The sequence below is a fragment of the Primulina eburnea genome, chromosome 4 (assembly GCF_022965805.1).
Source record: "Primulina eburnea isolate SZY01 chromosome 4, ASM2296580v1, whole genome shotgun sequence".
Classification (NCBI taxonomy): domain Eukaryota; kingdom Viridiplantae; phylum Streptophyta; class Magnoliopsida; order Lamiales; family Gesneriaceae; genus Primulina; species Primulina eburnea.
Window position 1 is genome coordinate 43,576,554 of NC_133104.1, and position 16,910 is coordinate 43,593,463.

Here is a 16,910-nt window from a genome sequence, read left to right on the forward strand (position 1 = left end):
CAATTTTCAATTGCAAATCAGAAGCAAACATCGATGGTGAAGGCCCATTTTCGTTTGTTCCTTGCTAGTTTCTTTTTTGGCCTTGTTATTTGCTCTTCTACCACACACAACTCTGCAGGTCAAGGAATTCATCAGGTTATTGTACATAATAAGTGAATATATATAACAAGTTCTTGTCTCAAATTAGACGTTCATTCAAATACTTCATCATCATAACGTGATCGGAGAAGGCATGCAGCGTTTGATATGAAAGATAATGTATTAATTGATTACATAAATGGTTGTCGTTATAAATCATTATGTTATCCATATATCATATATTGTTTGTCCTACGAAACAATTAATAGTTTTCTAATGTATTGAAGAACACGATATGGTGTGTGGTAAGAGGATCCGCTCCTGCAGACAAGTTGCAAAGCTTTCTAGACTATGCATGCACGGCCCAAGTTGACTGTGGAGATATCAGACCGGGTGGTCGATGTTTCGAGCCAAACACATTGCAGAATCATGCATCTTACGCCCTTAATTTGATATACAGGGCTACAGGTTATTGCAATCTCGAAATTGGCTACACGGCTATTACTGACCCTTGTAAGATCTCTTTAATCCTCTTGTCTTTCAAACATACATATAAATTTGCAGCATTCGGCACTTGTCGATATACATGATCGCACATCGGAGAAGAACAGAATTATTGAATTGTAGTTGAGTAACAGAAATAATGATATATATGAAAACTCGGTTCGATTAAATAAATACATCTCATTTCTTTACTCAGAATATTAATCTAGTACATTGGTACAAAATTAACTTGAAATAATATAAAATTCGTTGAAAGAATTGTGAATTAACAGCATATATTAAGGTTAATAAAGATAAATTATGCAAAGTTTCAACGTCAAATACAAATGCCAATTCGAAAATAAATCAAGTGCGATATTTTAAAATAAAAATAAAAAATCCCTGCATCTTGCTTTTTTAAATGCATTTGATATTCTTGATTGGAGTAACGTATCATAATCAATTGATTAATTTTAATTTGTATAATAAACTCTCGATTATTGTAAAAAATTTGTAATTTCAAAGAAAAAAATTATGGTAATTTTCTATCGAATCCTTTCAGTAGTAAAGACGACTAAGGTATACAGAAATGTGACAATATTGTACAATCAACTCACAGGACATTGTTAATTACGAGAGAACATGGAATGCTTGAGCCCCTCTTGCAACCTTAATAAAAACATCTTCCAACTTCGTATCCGCTAGACCCCATGCATAAACTGGAAATCTGCTCTTAGCATCCTCAACTGCTTCAAAAACATCTGCTATTCTGATCTCGTCTTTTGGCAACTCGAACTTTTGTGTTCCGGAAATATGGTATACCCTGCTAGCATTTGGAGAAAGTTCTCGTACCAAATTTTCCACTTCTTCGTCATGATTCGAGGATGTTGTCATTGTGAGTACATATGATCCTCCATATCTGGCCTTGAGCTGTCATTTGAAGATAGATCAAGTAAAAAATAGTTAGGCTGCATTGCATTCTTAACTGCTCCTCTTGCAGGAAATCTGGTACATCATGATACGCTATACGATATACGTGTTGTTTTATACAACACCAAGGCATACACCTGAGACTTCAATTCAATGATTCAGTGTGTGGATTTACAGACAACTAATTTACATAGGACAACATCATCGAACAATAGCTAATGCATCTCAGAGGATGCAGAATAAAAAAGATACAAATCATATTACCTCTTTAGGGTTTCCAACACACTGCAAGTCACCATCCACAAAAATACCAAGGCGATCACATAAATTCTCTGCCTCTTCCATTGAATGAGCTGAAATATTTGTAAATGCATTTCTGAGAGTCTACATAAGTTAAATTTAAATGTTGACAAATCTTCCTGTACAGAATCCGTGTCTAAAAATGAATCCGTGTCTAAAAATGAGCATGCATGCACTTACTGGTCAGAATTATCGCTCTGTTTTGTTTTGCACGCATCACAACATTCCACAGCATGTTTCGGGAAGCAGGATCAAGTCCAGTACTTGGTTCATCCATATACACGACCTTTTAAGAACCATTTCATGAAAATAAGATACCAAAGAGTAAAAAGGTTCTTAAATCTAGTAGCCTATCAAATGAACATAAGCTATAATAAGGATCTAGTATTTTAGACGTACTTTGGGATCTCCGATAAGTGAAATGGCAACACTAAGCCTCCTCTTCATACCACCACTATATTTCCCAGCTTGTTTGTCTGCCACCCCGCCATGAAATAAGTTGACACTCTTCAAAGATTCTTCCACAGCCTGCATCAGATTAACAATATGGTCATGTCATAAATTCATCACATTATGCACAATCAAGGATGAACAGGGGGACTAATCAAGACAACTTTCAACGCGTTATATCTAGAAAAACTAAATTTTTACTCCATTTGACACGATTCTAGTACATGTTATTTGATTTATAAAATTTCAGAATATATTTTCTGATTTCTAACTTAAATAATTATATTTGACATTCGAATGCATCCAGGAAAATGATGTAAACCTACTTGAGTCAGCGCGGAACCTTTGAGATTTTTAAGCCTTCCATAGAACAGTAGATGCTCCCTTCCTGTTAGCGTTCCCCAGAGTAAGCTGCAAATAGTTACAAACGAATACGCATGTAAAATGAGAGGATTAACGAAACAGAGTAAATGAAGAAATGTAATAATTTAAAATTTGATCATCGTGTATTGTATCTTACTCATGCTGTGGACATACACCCATGCTGGTATATATTTTATCCATATCATCCCTGATATCTAAGCCCTGAACATAGGCAGTGCCAGAACTTGGTTTTATGAGCCCAATCATCTGTCCAAAAGAATCATATCAGTAAGAAAGTGATCTCCTATATCTGCATCTTCTCATGTATTTCAATCATCCAATAATAGAATGAATTAATGTTTCATGGTCTCAATAAATAATAATAAATAACAATCTAAACTTACCATATTAATGAATGAAGTTTTGCCTGCACCATTCGGACCGAGCATGCCAAAGCATTCCCCTTGGGGCAAAGCAAGGGAAAGCCCTCTCACAGCAAATTTCTCAGGGTTTCCATCCCTTCCCGGATATACCTTTTTGAGGTCGTTGCAAATTATGGCGTGACTATCACTTGATTCGAGTAGCAGCTGTTCCACTTTTTCTCTCTAAACAAATTGCACAAAGCAACGATAAAATAAAATGAGTGAAAAAATGTTAATAAAATATAAATTACATTGGATTAATATGTCATTAGTGTAAAGTTTTGGTGTTGGGCAGATCATGCTATATCTGTCCTCAACTGTACCACTCTTATCTTCATGGACATGAATAAGCTTCCATATGGAAAAGGCCAGCCAATTCTTATGTAATAATTCTAACATATCTTTTTATAGTATTTAACAATATGTGTGCAAGAGACATTTCAAACTTTTTACATTTGCCATACACCTGAATTAATAAAACAAGAGATGTGATAGGGAAATGTTAAAAAATATCCAAACTGAAAAGGGCAGCACATCTATATGGAAGAGACCAAGATTGATCTAAATCATCAATTGCTAGTTCAATCGCAATTTTGATCTAATTTAGAAATCAACCTACCTCTTGAACAACATCTGGCTTCTCCATCTGAACAAAAACTTTAGACCCCTGCCTTCGGAGACTAGGTTTACGGAAGGAAGATGATAGCTTCTTTGGATGGTTACGCAAGAAAAATAGAGGACTTCTTCCAGATGATACAACTTGATCTGCATAATAAGCGACACCTAGGACAACCAACCATTCCACTAAGATGATAATCATGGCGTCTAGCATTCCATTGTTTTTATCATTTAAATCTTTCCATCTCATTCCATCAGTTCCCATGTAATTTCCTAGGAAGGAATATTGTGAAAACTCATACAACCCTCGGTAAAGGGCAAATCCTGGATACAGTTCCAATGCAATAATCCCAGCTTCTGCATTATTTCAAGGTTTATCTTGTGATTGTAAAAACAGCACTGGAAACAATAATATTAGACTCAGCCTAAAGATGCTGAAAAAATCAGAACATTCAAAAAATATGTCCACGGGCATTCAATTTGGGTGTCTAATTTAGCATTAAAGCTAAATTCCAAATGAATAGATACAACATATGACTTGGTTTGTGACAAAGTTATGATTTAAAAAATTGGAAACTCCAATCAATTAATTATGAGTATTTACAAAAACGAAATAACGTGCTAACTCAATCAACTGAAAGGAAATTGAATTGCTCATACTATTCACAAAGCTCTAGTTCCAAAACAAAAGAAAATATTTTGAACTAGGTAATACACTCGCATTATAAAATTTCACTTACTTGGAAATGACGTGTCTTGTAGGAAAAATTGGAAAAGAAAGCCACCCAATAGCCCACTTCCAAAAACTAACATATACCCCACCACTGCAAGAATTATTAAGTATAAGACGGAAATAATTCCTATAACTTCAGATAATATATTTGACATATCGCCAAAAAAGTTGCATTTGTTATAATTCACACCTGTAGCAGTCTTCACATTGGAGAACAAATCGGCCATAAGAAATGCCAGGGAGATTTGCAAGTTTATGTAAATGAAATAGAATACAAATTGGATGCTGTAATCGTTTAAGGTGAAGAACTTCAACCCTGAAAATTTCAGTGTTTAGGTTGATTTGGCATTAAATTGTATACAAATATGTGGAGCGATTTAGAAATTATATAGTTGTGTTATTACCGATAGCCGAGCCAAAAATCACAAAGCATATCATGTAGATTGATGATATTACAAGAAAATAAGCATAAGATATCAACCAATAAGGCCCATCTCCAAGCCCATGCATTTTCATCATGATTCTTAGCTTGTATTGTTTCTCATAAACCAAAGCTATCAGTACAACCTGCTCAGCAAGAAAAACAAATTTGAACTTTTAAACATCTCTCAAATTGTTAGTCAATTTAAGTACTTACAGATAGCATGATGAATAAAGCTATAGCATCAACCTTAATATTTGTTATTTCGAGCAATGACATTCTTCTTCATCTAAGTACTAAGGTGCCTTCTTTTTTTCGATTTACAACAGCAAACTAAGCAAAAATTTGAAAACTATGGCAATTTTTCTTGAGTCAAGTACAAAAGAAAAATACCAGAATAAAAATAGCAACTCTAGATACTTTGTTAGATGCAACTGATTTGGAAATGTGGATTTATGGCCATTTTCCTTCCTTCTGTAAATTTTAAATTAGGGTACTACATATGAAAAACTCTTTCATGCCCCAATTAAAAGGTGTATCTATCTCATTGCGAGGGGAAATATTAGCACAAACTTACAGGGAACAGCTGCGTAATAACAAATGTAAAGAATAGTGGACCGAGGAGAGAGGAGAAATCCAGCCTAAGTTCGGTTTCAGGCTTTGGCATTTCTTTCACAAACTCAAAAAGCATTCTTGTCGCAGGTCCAAGCAGATGTTGGAGATACGCATTTGATACCTGCACTAGCGTGCACTGAATATTAGAATATTTCATGTCATCTTTCATGCATATTATAAATTAACATGTTAATTGAAAAATAATTAATTATTAGTACTTAAAAACATAAACAAATATCATGCAAATCATTATAATGAACCAAGAAGGAATGCTTCACAAGTTTTAAAATGCTGTCGCTTCTTGCATATGGCTAAATATTTGAAAGGAAGAGAAAAGGGCATACCTGAGAATATAGTGAAGAATGTTATAGTAAGAACTCAAAATATTAGAATAAACATATTAATTTTGTGTAGTCATGGAATTTTCAGTTCCCATAAACTATTGAAGTCCAAACCATTTCATGTAAGAAAAATTTCTAGTCTTTGAACCATAGAGTAGGTAAATAAAAAGCATTGTATTTGGATTCAGATACCAAGTTGACTGAGCGAGGCACCCGAGTCAATCCAAGAGGCTGATTGCCTGAGTCGTTCTTATAGGTAGAGTTGTACCATATGCTCACATTGAACTGATTTGCATTTGAATTCAAAAAATCATAGGCTGTGAAACAAAAATGATTAAATAAATTGATGATCCAGGCAATGGAGTATAGATAAAGGGTATAATTCTTAGTCCGGCACCTGCTACAATCTCGTTGATCTTTCTTTCTGGATTCCCTTTACGATATCCCTTGTATAGCTCATCATTAATCTCTGAGGTACTATTACGCCACAAATTTGAGCCTTGAATGCAGCTTACATCTAGATTTTAGACAAATAAATATAATTAAAAAAAGTGGTTGCCCGATTATTTGCTGATGGAAATATAACTTGTCCATGCATGCTACCTTTTTGCATTTTTACAGGACCTATTTGGAGAGGGAAAGAAAAACTAGAGTTCGAAGCACACTGAGGCTGCACGTAGTATACTGGAAGATCTGAAAAGAAAGCTGGCTCGAGATAATTGATAAATTGAGTCTTTGATTCCGAACCCTGTAACATAAAAAATAAAATGCTGACATTGAAACAATGTGTTGTGTAACAACGAGCAGCTTAACCTACAAAGCACATGCCATCATCACAAGGAATGAAGAAAAGATAATAGAACTGAGAAAATGACAAAAAGGAGATGGAAATACAACTAACCAAAGTATCGCCGGCTATACTGTAAAGAATATCAGAGGCATTGATATTAAGTGACTGTTCAAACATATTGCCAGCCACACCTGTCAAGTCACAGAAGAAGCATAAAACGTCTTATCAAGGTCATCCACACATGCTATGAGTAACTTCTCTACCAATATAGAGTGACCACCTCATTTAAAAGTTTAACTTGTTAGAGATATGAAACACTCGATATTTGTTGGTTTTAGCATGCCTCCTAAAGTGCAAGAAAGTACAAGAACTATCATTCAACCAAAGCCTAGCATGTGAAATTCGTTGTCACTAATGGTGGAGAAGGGACCTGAGCAAAAACCTTCCTCCATGTACTAGCTTTAATACTAAATTGAATAAAAATCATTCAAAAGTTGAAGCAATTATCTTCATGAGACATTTAATATTTACTGTCTTTAACATCCATTGACAGATATAAAGTAAGACGAACAGAGACATACTCCGTCCAAGTGTCTGATTACTCCCTGTCATAAGTATAATCACAGGACAGAAGCCTGTTCTCCTGCATGATTCATCAGGCAAATCAGAATACGGGATATAATTAGTTTTCACTGCACGATACTGTTGTGCCGGCAACTGTAATAGAGGAGGCCATTCTGGTGGATGAGGAATGGGGCAGGTGGCCACTTGATCCAAGGTCGAGTATTCAATACCACAAACCCTCGTACATTGGCCATCACCATTAGTATCAACACAAGTGCATCCACACTTGTTTGAGGGCTTATTTAATTCGTTGTTCACCAAAATTTGGATGAGGACAAGCAATAAACAAAGGAACAATGGGATTGCAACAAGTCGAAGATTATCCTTGCTGTTTCGTTTCTGAAATTATAAAACGAAAAAAATGAAGAAAGGTAAATCAGTTCAAGGACTACAAACAAATTTTACTATTTCAATCCACAATCGAAACTTTAGTTTGAAACTATCATCAATTCCCTCAGGAATGGGGTTCCAATTATTTTTAACCTGACATTCAAATCATTGCATTACATGAATTAAAGTTGTATAAAATTTTAGAAGAAACAACTAATGATGTTACAGAAGTATCAGATATGCGTATGAAGGCAAAAACTTGTGTGTCTCGGGTCGTATTTTGTGAGACGGATCTTTTATTTGGGTTATCAATGAAAAAGTATTACTTTTTATGCTAAAATTATTACTTTTTATTGTGAATATTGGTAGGGTTGACCGGTCTCACATATTAAGATCCGTGAGACGATCTCACATGAGACCCACTCGCTTATTAATCTCCAAATAGTACACGTAAAACTTTTTTTTATGGATCAAAACCAACTTGATCGGTAGCTAGCATTTATTGAGCAACCAAATATTGACCACAATAGTATTAATCTAAATTTTCGACCAGGCAAGCACACGTAAAACTAAGTCACAAATGAATGCATGCCACAAAACAGTAATCAATATCAACTTTTAATACTGTAGATAATTTAAATGAGAGTAGGTCTCACATTTAATACGGTATTAGGTCATGTGAGACCGTCTCACGGATCCTAATCTGTGAGACGGGTCGACCCTACACATATTCCTAATAAAAAGTAATACTCTTAGCATAAAAAATAATATTTTTTCATGGATGACCCAAATAAGAGATCCGTCAAACAAATACGACCCGTGAAACCGTCTCACAAGTTTTTGACATTAAATGATTCGATTTCATCCCTTTGTTTTAGGACAATTTACGCAACTTTAAAAAAGCAAGAGAGAAAGAGAGAAAGAAAGCAAAGAATAACATAAAATTGAGTTAACATAGACTCTATAAATGCAGTATCAAGCGAGATAAACAAGAACTACCCTCTACCATAAATTACAATTCAAGATAAACTAGCGATAAACTGAGAGATTAGCTAAACGTAACTCTAGCAAAGCCTCTGGAAACTTAACCCATTAAACAATCAAGAAACATAAAATTTAATCCAATAACCATCGAGAAGTAGAACCAAAAATGTGATTAATGAAACACTTCAAATGGGCAGACACCTGAAAAGTCAAATTCTTCCTGAGCAAAGCATTAGCCTGTGTCCGAAAACTCGCCGGCCCATTTGATGAATCTGCCATTATTCACCAAAATGCGAGCTTTTCGCTGAAAATTTCTTGATTGTCAAATGGACGTTGAAATGGTTTCATGTGTTTGATCGATGCAATTGGAATTGGCACTCAATTTTCCAGTTATATATACCTGTATGAAATTTCTCAAAAAAAATAAAATAAAAATAAATAACGAGAGGATTGGATTGACGAAACTACCCTTCGGCCGAAGTATTTTCCTGGAAATCGTCCGTGATCGAATGACTGAAATGTCCCTCACGCGTTTCACGTCCTTTTCTCGTCTATATTTTACTTGTACACCTAACGTGTTTTCTGGTTCCGATTGTGTAGTAGTTAATTTATGTTACATCGGAAGAATTTTTCTTTTTATTCAATATAATTGGATCATACGACTCTTTATATTTTTATAAAAATTAATATATATATTGATGATTCAAAAATTAACATTCGATTATATTATATTGATGAAAAATAAAAATAAATGTAAGTTGATTTGATTGAAATTTTGAATAAGAAGTGAGGGAGTGTTTAATTAAATTTTTAACGTATTTTTCTTTTTAAACATTATGGAATTTTTAAACAAAAAAAAACTTTCCCCAACACTCCAAAATTCTCTTACTTTAGAAAATATAATATAATTAGTAGTATAAATATCTAGTATTGTTGTTAAGGAATAACGTGAAAATAGAATCCAGTCATGAAATAAATTAAATATAGAAAAACTTGTGTGAGACGGTCTCACGAGTCGTATTTTGTGAGACGGCTCTTTATTTGGGTAATAAATGAAAAATATTAATTTTTATGCTAAGGGTGTGTTTGATTGAGTGGATTAAACAAAGATAGATTAATAGTTAAACACGTATCCAATATTTGGTTAAAATTTTAAGATGTGTTAATAATCATTTTGACCCGGTTTAAGATCCAATTTTGTAGATAACTATTTGATTATTAATCTAACAAATCAAGTGTGATACACTATTAAAACTAAATAAATTACATTTCTCTCCTCTTATTTCTTAAAGTGTTAAAGTTATTTATTGAATAAAAAGTTTATTTTAGAATGTTGTACCGCGTTATATGTCCATCCTGATATTTAATATATATTGTTATTATTTAATTTAATTTAAACTTTAAAAAATATAAAATATATTTTTATTTTGAAAAAATAATTTATTTGTATATATTTTAATAAGAAAATAAAAACTTAATTTTAATGTTGGTTATGCTTATCAATAATATTTTTATTTTTATTATATTTAATTTTATGATATTTACTCTTATTAATTCAAAAATTATTAATATCTTTATTATTAACATTATTATTATTATCTAATATTATGTATTGCTTCCAGATGTGTAAAACAAATAAGTAAACTTATCAAGAATATAATAATAAATTTATTAATATTTAAAAGTTGATCGAATATTCAAAATATTGAAACAAACAATCTTAATAGTATCACATAATGTTTGATTAATAATATATCAATCTTGTTATCTATAGCATAATCATCCATTTATTTATCTCATCATTTGTACCAAACACACCCTAAGAATATTACTTTTTATTGTGAATGTTGGTAGGGTTGACCGATCTCACAGATTAGCATCCATGAAACGGTCTCACATGAGACTCACTCTCATTTCATTCTATTAAATTTCATCCGACCAAGCATGTTATCCAACATAAACAAAAATTTTACATGTTCTAATTTGTTTTTCATAAAATATCTGACGTCTTTCATATAAAACATTGATATTGCATCATTGATTCCGTCATATGGATTAAATATTAATGTGTTATTTGTCTTATGTTTTAAAAATTCTCATTTTTATAATATAATACAGATCGTGAATGTTTAAAAAAAATCATTCACACAAAATATATATATATATATATGGATTAAATATTAATGTGTTATTTGTCTTATGTTTTAAAAATTCTCATTTTTATAATATAATACAGATCGTGAATGTTTAAAAAAATCATTCACACAAAATATATATATATATATATATATATATATATATATATATATATATATATATATATGTTGACAAAGACTAGCCAATAAGCTACGATTATCATTCTCTTGCTGTTTTTGATATATATATATATATATATATATATATATATATGTTGACAAAGACTAGCCAATAAGCTACGATTATCATTCTCTTGCTGTTTTTGTCAACGGTTTGTGCCATGTAATTTCTTATTATTAGTAAAAAATTATTCTGAATATTTACTTAAGTAAAATAAAATATCATAAAATAATGACGAAAAATAACTGAAATAATGTGTAATTTATTATTAAACTTGCCCACGCCAAAATTATTTTGTTCATCAAGGAGTTAGCTAGCTTTCGACTGTCTCGTTGTTATGAAAAACCGTCACAATATGAAGACGATCGTGATTTTTCGGACGGTTTTAAGTTTCGTCGCTAAAACAATCGCTAATTTGATTAGCGATGCTTTTAGCGACAGAATAATTAGAATTTTTTTTGTAGTGTCATATCGAGAAGATCACATATAAAGTTCTTGAGATCACAAGGTGGAACGAGAATTTGATTTTAATTTTTTTTTATTAATGTTTCCTTAGGGATTACGATATGTAAAAAAAACCCTAAAAAAAGACTTCGACTCATTTCAAAAAGAATGAATCTAACAAAGCCGTATAGAAAGTGGGCAAAACTTGTGTGAGACGGTCTCGTGAGTCGTATTTTGTAAGACAGATCTCTTATTTGGGTCATCAATGAAAAATATTACTTTTTATGCTAAGAGTATTACTTTTTATTGTGAATATCGGTATAATTGACTCGTTTCACAGATAAAGATTCGTGAAACTATATCACAAAAAACTTACTCTAGAAAGTGACACACCGTGAACAACAAGATGTTGGGGTCCAAATTGAGTTGGTTCGGGTGTACGGTCCCAAAGGATTTCTCACCCAAAAATCGAAGAATGGTATATATAACAATATTCTCAATATTCTGATACTATTAGATTATATGGTTTTCTATTAAAAGTTTATGCAGTATATTGATTATCTAAATATCAAAATTTCGTCACATAAAAAATTATTTTAATTGTAGCATGCTAAATGCTTCGTCAAAGTGTGTTGAATGTTAGCAGATTATAAAATACAATATCCAAAGCATTGCTTTGCGAGATACTTGTCCAAGAAGCAAATCGGAAGAATCCTCGAAACTCCTTTTCCCAAGATTACTTGCTATTTATTAAAAACTAGGTTGAATAATAAATTTTTTAATGAAAATTAGCTAAAATATTCACTTTTGAAAATTAAATAACAAGTAAAAAAGAAAACAAATATAATCTTAATTTGTTTGAAAAAATCAAAATCCATTCCCGGAATATTTTTTACAATAATAACCCGAGTTTATTGTAATTTTCTTAAAATTAAATGGTTATAAGTTATAACTATATCATTTCTTGTATAAAATCTTTAAATTATTCAGTTAAAAGAACTAATACATCAAATGAAATTAATAAATTAAATTATTTATTTAATTTATTTTTAAAAATAAATACAAGTACTGGTTTTAATAATTAGATTATACTAAGAAAACATATTATTACGATAATTTAATTTTTTGAAATAATTTGTCATGTAGCTAATTAAGAACCATTTTTTCGACAAATCAAAAGTTTATCGAAATATTTCTTTTTCAAAAATGAAAAATACTTCTGTGAATGGAATTTCAGATAGGTATACCGATTTCGTGGACGTCGATAAATACTTGAGCCAAAATAAATGTAGGAGAATCCTTTTTCTCTCATATTTCCGGGAAATATTTTCACTCTTTTGGAGACATAAAAAAGCAGTATTACATTTTTTTTAATTTTTTTCAAAAATATATTTTCAAAATAAAATAAATAGTTTAGATTAAGTTTTTTTAACTATTAACAAATAATTTATTCTTCAAAGAAAATCACCTAAAAGTTAACAAAATATGTATTATTCGTGGAAAACTATATCTATATGTCTAAACACCTGGATTATATGAAAAAAAATATTTTGTTATAAATCTAGTCAAACATTTTATTCAATTTAGTCATATTAAACCTGTTCAAATACTTGTTTTTAATTTTTAAATACTCGCGAAATATCTAAATGTAAATCAAATATTTTAAAACGGTTGATGTGACTTATTGTGTGTTTGTATAGTTTTTTTATAATTAATTTGATTTATATTTATAAACGATATCATAATTATATATATTAATGAAAAATCAATTTGAAATAATAAAATGAACAAGAAAAAAAACAGATTATGACACCAAATTTATCTTTATTATCCATGATTTTTTTTTTGAAAATCAGATTCTTTATAAAAGCAATAGGTAATATACATATGCACACATATCGTGCATATTTATGTGAGCACCGATGAGGTGTCACTCACTTATTAGATGTGTAATTTTTCTATATTTAATCACATCCAATAGGTGAGTGACACCCCATCGATGCTGATATAAATATGTACGAAGATATGCAACATATCAATCAAAACTATATATATATATATACATATGTGTGTATTCGGTTTGATTTTGTGGCTTAAAAGTACCCACTTGTTTTATTTTCAATCAAGAAGTTAAGTTGACATTTTACTTTTATTGAATATTTTACATTATTTTTATTTTCGAGGAAAAATAATAATTGCTTTTTAATTAATACATCCAAGCATGTCACACGGTACAGCTGCTCCTCCAGTGAAATAGATTGGCTAAACTGCCCTTTTCCTTGAAATCCAAGTAAATGCAATTTGAAGAATAATTAATTGAATGGCGCAAGATCGATTTGATTATGAAAGAAAAAATAATTATTTGTTCTCAATAAATAATTTATTTTTTAAATTTATATTTTTTATTAATAAGATTGTATAAAAAATTAATTAAGAATTTTAACTTTCTAGATTTAAATAATTATGTTAAGATTCTCATAATATAATATTTTTGTTTAAAATAATTTATTTATAATAAAACTCTTTGTTTCGATATTTATAGAATTATTTTTTGGAATAAACTCTATGAGAAAATGAGTTTATATACAGAGGATAATTTAGTGGTTGTGAAAAAAAACTTTTGCACGACGAGAAATATAATCAGAGAGAATGATTAAGTCTCAAAGCATCGCAATTTTGAAGATCGTCGTTGCTCCTATAACGTGCTGTTGTGATTGTCAGAGGCATCTGAAGACAACCCTTGTGAAAATATTGATTGAATATCGTGCTTTTTTGCTCCAGTTTTCGACACGCTATTAGCGTCTCTTGAATATGCTTTTTTAATCCTACGCTTTTTAAATTTGATTATTTGTTTTAGGATACAATTTGTTTCCTTAACGTGTCAAGGAATATATTTTTATAGAATCACTAGTATTAGTTTTTGTAAATTCGATTTATTTTTATAGTGATTATTTTGACACGAGGCATCGCGCAAATATTTATGCTTGTGCACAATTATCTTTGAGTTATTTTTTTTAAAATTATTTATTTGTGTGATATATTATTTTGTTGCGTGTTGTCAATATGTATTACAACATTTGGGACAACATTGAAATTCGATAAATAGAACTTGTTACAGTTTATGTTAAGCACAAATCCCGACATATTCTTTTATCGTTTTTCGTGTCATCTTCCCGATCTCAAATTTCCGTACCAATCGTTAATTAATTCCATAATATATTTGCAATAGTTTGATTAAAAGATTTATAATATATAAATGATCGATTATATGTATGATATATGACTGAAAAAATAATTAAATGACTGATTCTCTTGTTAGACGATTATATGGATCTTTATCAGTGAGATATATCAATTATATCAATATTTACAGTAAAAAATAATACTTTTTCTGGATAACTCAAATAAAATATCTATATCACAAAATTGACACGTGAAATAGTCTCATGTGAGCTTTTATGATAATTTATAACTTTAATTAAAATTCTCACGCGAGCTTTTATGATAATTTATAACTTTAATTAAAATTTGAACCAATGGTTAAATAAATTAAGTACTGTGTCATAATTTGCATGAAACAATGTCTTTATATATTAATTCAAACTAATCGCAAATTTGCAACCATAATTCGAGTTTTTTTAGTATAATTGCACAGATGGAACGTCACTCAAATGCTAGTTCAATATAACTTTGATATTAAATTAAACAATCTAATTTCTGAAATCTGTGCAGTTTCAATAATTTTTAATGTCAGGTTCAAATTACAAAGTACAGATCACGTTTTATTTGATCAGCTTGTGCTACCATTTGAATGATTAGAGTGAATAATTTGGGATACAAAACTGAAAATCGATTTGTAAATAAGGAAAAAAAATAACAACGCTTCAATTAACAAAGAATTGATAAATTGGAAATTAGTCATGGACAACATTAATCAATTCCAAGCGAGTAGGTCTCATGTGAGACCGTCTCACGGATTATATCTATATATTCTAACACTTCCTTTTCATATCAACTAAGTTAAGGACTAAAGAGCACCTTCAGTATCAGTGAACAACTTCGTTTCTATATCATATAACCAAGAATGAAGAGTTGCAGAAGTTATAGTTGATATAGAGGTTGTCGTCAGACTAATCAATTGTAGGTCAATTGGATTTCGTCATCTCCATTAATTGAGTTTGCTATGAAGCTCAATCGAGAATGAGACATACGGCGATACGAGTTTGTACATATGACTTGTATAAATAAAAAATTTCTAGTAAAATTCTTTTAACAAAGAAATAAGTGGAGACATAAAACGATTCAATCATCGAATGTTTAAAAAAAATACTGTGTTCATTTATCTATATATTTTGTTATCAATTTAAACAGAATTTTCGAAGCATCATCTCGAATTATTTTTGCATTTTATATAAGTCTACTTGACTGATCCATTTAAATCAATAATTGCTTATGAGTGAGTCTCATGTGAGACCGTCTCATGGATCATAATCTGTGAGACGGGTCAACCCTATCCATATTCACAATAAAAAGTAATACTCTTAGCATAAAAAGTAATACTTTTTAATGGGTGACCGAAATAAAAGATCCGTCTCACAAATATGACCCGTGAGACCGTCTCACACAAGTTTTTGTCATTACTTAATCAGTTGTAACCCAACCCTAAAGCACTTCTAAGAAATCCAAAACCATTCCTAACCTAGCGTTTTAACCGTCACGTAATAAATTTCATGTTGACATAATTTGTCCCAGTTTTTTTCCTTTAAAAAATGCGCTATGATAACCAAACATAAATAAAAAAAAATATATTTAAATAGTTAATTTTATAAGATAAAAACTTGTGTCAGATGATCTTACAAATCTTATTTTGTGAGATAGATATCTTATTTGAGTCATTAATGAAAATATCATTTTTTATACTAAGAATATTAATTTTTATTGTGAATATAAATAGTTTAAAATCTATTAAAATTTGTGAGATGGTCACTCAATTTAGGGCACCCACATTGGTTGGTTAATGGGTGTTAATAACACCCATTAATTTTCGCCCACCAATGTGGGCGCAAGAATTAATAATCTTGGCTGACATGGCAGCCAAGAAATTCATTATAATGAACGGCGTTATTTCGAAATTTGCGACGGTTTTTCGTAAACCATCACAAATTTGCGACGGTTTTGCGTAAAGCGTCGCAAAGTGAAAAGCGTCGGTTTTTTTTAAAAAAAGGTCGCTATTTGCGACGGTTTTTTAACACCCGTCGCTATGTGCGACGGTTTTCAAAAACCTTTGCTAATTATCACCAACGGCTATTTTCAAACGGCAAAATTATGCACCAACGGCTATATTCGAAATTACTCACTATATATACTAATCAATTTCTACAAATTCATCCCACAACATTTATCTTTTCATATTTTTAAGTCAAATGAGTGACAATAGTCAGAACTCACAAAATCGACCTCGATTTGTTTCTTCTACACAATATCCACCACAATTTCCAAATTGGCCGTTTGTTTCAAATTTCCAAGGTTATGAAAATCCTTTGAATCATCCAAATTACACCTCCCGAGCTCCGTATCCACCGCCTACACTGAATATTGGCAAAGTATAGGCAACTCAGATTTCATGTCGCCTTATTTTTATGGATTATATAATCCACAATCCACCAAT

The 16,910-nt window shown here is 30.8% G+C and overlaps 1 protein-coding gene and 1 long non-coding RNA gene across 2 annotated transcripts; one reads left to right on the forward strand and one right to left on the reverse strand.

The window, feature by feature from the left end:
- Positions 1-756, forward strand: LOC140830011 (uncharacterized). The gene is made up of 3 exons (XR_012117594.1): positions 1-135; positions 366-591; positions 643-756. It is a non-coding gene; the product is annotated as an uncharacterized lncRNA (long non-coding RNA).
- A 317-nt stretch (positions 757-1,073) lies between these two features.
- On the reverse strand, positions 1,074-8,889 carry LOC140829330 (ABC transporter A family member 7). Its single transcript, XM_073192438.1, has 18 exons — positions 8,684-8,889; positions 7,126-7,507; positions 6,656-6,735; positions 6,358-6,502; positions 6,152-6,271; positions 5,947-6,071; positions 5,376-5,534; positions 4,782-4,944; positions 4,568-4,693; positions 4,385-4,468; positions 3,646-4,001; positions 3,009-3,209; positions 2,762-2,871; positions 2,568-2,652; positions 2,191-2,319; positions 1,972-2,077; positions 1,756-1,844; positions 1,074-1,491 (listed from the first exon to the last, which is right to left on the reverse strand). The coding sequence occupies exons 1-18, from the start codon at positions 8,759-8,761 to the stop codon at positions 1,192-1,194; spliced, it is 2,838 nt and encodes a 945-aa protein (XP_073048539.1). The 5' UTR covers positions 8,762-8,889; the 3' UTR covers positions 1,074-1,191.
- Between the last annotated feature and the right edge of the window lie 8,021 nt (positions 8,890-16,910).